Source organism: Cebus imitator, unplaced genomic scaffold (genome assembly GCF_001604975.1).
Source record: "Cebus imitator isolate Cc_AM_T3 unplaced genomic scaffold, Cebus_imitator-1.0 Scaffold10, whole genome shotgun sequence".
NCBI lineage: Eukaryota > Metazoa > Chordata > Mammalia > Primates > Cebidae > Cebus > Cebus imitator.
The window spans coordinates 10,659,592-10,663,518 of NW_016107325.1; the positions used below are offsets into that span (position 1 = coordinate 10,659,592).

At 30.3% G+C, this 3,927-nt stretch overlaps 1 protein-coding gene across 3 annotated transcripts in view; it reads right to left on the reverse strand.

Moving 5' to 3' along the window:
* Nucleotides 1–3,927, reverse strand: part of SCN7A (sodium voltage-gated channel alpha subunit 7) — an 89,968-nt gene that overhangs the window by 12,744 nt on the left and 73,297 nt on the right. For all 3 annotated transcript variants that reach the window (XM_017548446.2, XM_017548439.2, XM_037745819.1), the window contains one exon: nt 2,890–2,997. In XM_017548446.2, coding sequence (XP_017403935.1) covers nt 2,890–2,997 — 108 coding nt within the window. The remainder of the gene's footprint in view (nt 1–2,889; nt 2,998–3,927) is intronic.

Here is a 3,927-nt window from a genome sequence, read left to right on the forward strand (position 1 = left end):
TTTTTTTTTTTTTTTTTTTTTTTTGGTATTCTTAGTAGAGACAGGGTTTTACCATGTTCGTCTGGCTGGTCTTGAACTCCTGACCTCAGGTGACCCACCCACCTAGGCCTCCCAAAGAGTGCAGGGATTACAGGCATGAGCCACTGTGCTCAGCCTCTCTTAATTTTATACTTTTGATTTCCCTCTCCTGACCTTTCCTCTTTCACTTTATTCCTGAGGCACCATTGATTCTGTTTTCTACCACTCTAACCTTTCCTTCCTTCAACCATTACTAGATACTAATCCTTTTGCCTGTACATTCTTGCTTATGTTCCATAGTTGTCTGTCTTTTAATTAATATTTTGGCTTTTAATTGTGCTTTCAGTAACACTTTCATTTCTAAAACCAGATCACAGATCTTTTGTTAATACTTTTAAATATTTTAAATGTACACTGATGGTTCTCCTGAAGAAAAGTGCCATGTGTCTTAGAAAATCCATATATATAGAATAAAAACTGTGGATATTGTTGACACATACATTTGAAAAGTAGATAGTACCTACGACCTTAAACTTATTAAAGACATAATCATTAATGGTGCATGTAGCTTCCTAATTATAATGATATATCTTCAGCAATCATTTACAGAACTTCCAGAGGTTAAGAGGAAGCTTCAGGTCTGAACCTAACTTTGACCTAAGCATGGCTACTGTTTTCCTGACCTTGAATTGTCCATAGCCATTGTCTCATTGCCAGTCTAACGAATGTTCAACATTAAATGTTACAGTGCCTAATTTCTGACAGAGTCAGTTACCCTGGCAAATATGTTCCTGCTTCTCTCTAAATTGGGGCAGACAACTTGTTGATTTTGTTAGCTTTTTTCTCTATATATGTCTAAATTTATTAAGAAAAAGAATTGGTATTGTCTTTTTTTAAAAAATAAAGAAGAGTTTGTTTATTTACATATTTATTTAGGTGTGTGTGTGTGTGTGTGTGTGTGTGTGTGTGTGTGCGTGTGTGTGTGTGTGTGTGTGTTTTGAGTAAATAGGCCCTCTGTAGTTTACATGTTAGAATATTATATAATGTTTTCCTACCACTAAACTGTATTTATGTATTGATACTGGAGATGTGGCTATCTTTTTCTTCTTTTTTTGAGACAGTCTCACTCTGTCACCCAGTCTGGAGTATATTGGAGCAATCTCGGCTCACGGCAGCCTCGACCTCCCAGGCTCAGGTGATCCTCTCACCTCATCTCATCTCAGCATCTCAAGTAGCTGGGACTACAGGTGCACACACTACACCTGGCTAGATATTTGTAATTTTTGTAGAGACAGGGTCTCATTATGTTACCCAGGATGATCTCAAACTCCCGAGCTCAAGCGATCTGGCCCCTCAGTCTCCCAAACTGCTAGGACTACAAGTGTAAGCCACCATGCCTGGCCTGTTTTGTCATTTTAACTTCAATCTCATTGAACCATTAAATCACCTTCTTTTCAGCTTATTTTCCACTTTATTTTGGTTTAAAAGCACTGGGGAATATCACCACCTTGTGGATCTTCATTACATGGTTAATGAAGTCTGTTTCTTAAGTTATCATATAAGTTACAATTATTATTTTAGATTTTTTGTTTCTGAGGTTTATAAATGAAATTTTATCATAATTGGAATTTTTATGTATTTGCCACATAATCGAAATATTAACTTCCCAACATAAATAAATCTGGCCTAAGTAATATTATAATGAGTCAACCAGAAATTTGTATGAATTATAAGAATATTAGCATCAATCATGAACTAAGTATATATACAAATATAATTAATGTACTTAAGAACTGGGACTTATACATGTATATATGTGCACAATCATATAAAAGAGGTATTAAAATTTCTGAAATTGTATTTAAAATATGTATTTTAAACTATTTATATTTCTGTTTGTATTTACAATAATCACTCAAATTTTGAGAGAAAAATAAACATTTTTTATCAAGTGGAAAGAATTTAAGTGTTATGGTTTCTTAACTAATAGCAGTTTAAATGTAACATGTAATGTGTCAGCTATAGAGATAAAAGCTAAACATTAGTAATTTTCTCATTAGATTCTACCATTGCAATGAATATGTGATATTAGGTAGTGATCAAAGTGCCAGACTGACATGAGAAAAATCTATGTAAATAAAAACGCAAAAACACATAAATGTATGATTATAAAATAAAAGATACATTTGAACGTGTTCTGCCATTTCTGTATACAATAGGTCACACTGTATAGCTACATACTTATATTACTTGTGGTGGTCACAGACTCCATTTTTTTTAAATTATGTTGAGCCTTATGGGATTTCTATTTTAGGCACAAAAGATTGAACACTGGCCATTTTATAATATTCAATCTATTAATTTTCTTTACATTGTTTAGAAGAGGTTTTAACATCTGAGTGAAGAAGACAGGACAGGTAATTGTGACATTAAAAATAGTAAATTTATCTTAAAATTCAAACTTCTTTCAGTAAGTAATCACTTAGTATATGCAATGTATAATTTTAAAGTTTGTTAACTGATCGAAGTTTTATTTTCTGACAAATTTTTTAAATGGAGACAATTTCATTAATATGCATATGTATATGGAGTAGAAATATACTTTTTAAACTATGTTTTCTCTCTCAAATACTAGTTTCTTTTACTTGTCTTTACTAGTTTTTATACCTTATGAGCAGTAAGAACCTAAAATCTTAATAAGCATAACTAATGTACTTATTCCTCTCTATTTCTAAGTAATGAAATGTAAGTTTTTTGTTGTATTAATATTGTTAAAGGTACAAATGAGAAAACAACAAATCTTGCCAATTTGTACAAATTTAGAATTTCCAAATAAAAATCTGTAGATTAGCTTTGAAACTTATCTCTTACCTTCATTCTTTCAAATTGAGATAGAACTCTGAGGGGCCGAAGAAATTTAATGGAAATAAGTGGTTTTAGTTCTTCCCGAGTTTTCCCTATTAAGCTAAGACAAAACACCTATATATGTATTTTTAAAAAAAGAGTAAATAGGATTCCATATTAATAAAAATAACATGTAAAATAAACTTTGTATTTATCACAACAGAGCTATACAATAAAAACTTACTATTAAATTTGTAAATTATTTTTACATATATTTCAAAATACATAAAGTTATAAGAAAATTGTTCAGCATTAAAATAACTTAAAAAAATTAAACTATTTTCTGGTAATAAGGAACATATTTTAGTGAGATTAAATAAAAGTTACACATTTTGTATTCTTTATGATCAGTGATTTATAGTTATATCTTTTTTTCAGTTTGAAATTAGATTAAGAATCGGTTTCATAATTACTTGTAATACAGTAATGGTATGCAGTGTGTTCATTGAAACAAAATAGGAAATATATTTACAAATGTATTTGTATACAAATATGGTTAAGACAATATACAAGATAGACTTTCAGTGGATAGGCATCAAGAAAGATATGAATATTGTTATGTCAAAATATATACATTACAAAAAAGTATAACCAGATACTAAGGTAAAAATTTAAAAGAAAACATATTTAATGTTAACAAATGTTCATAAATAGTGAGTAAGATTAACTTTTATTATATCTTCAGATTTTTCTATATTTTCAAGTCAACATATATGAAAAATTTCTTTTTACACTTAATTAAAGAGAGAGTCTTGAAGTGGGCTTTGAAGTTTGGGTATCATTTTCACAAGCATGAAGGAATCTGGACACAGAAGAACAATGACTAGGAAACAGGAAGTCAAGTTGCAAGTATAGCTTGGTTTGGCTAGAGTAGAAGGCTAATTTTAAAGAACCAACTTAGAAAAGAGAGGTCAGCTATTTTAAATAATTAATTACAGATTGAGGAGTTTCTATCATTGTTTATAGATCCAAAGGGCCAAAGGGCATTCATTCATTCAAAAAAAT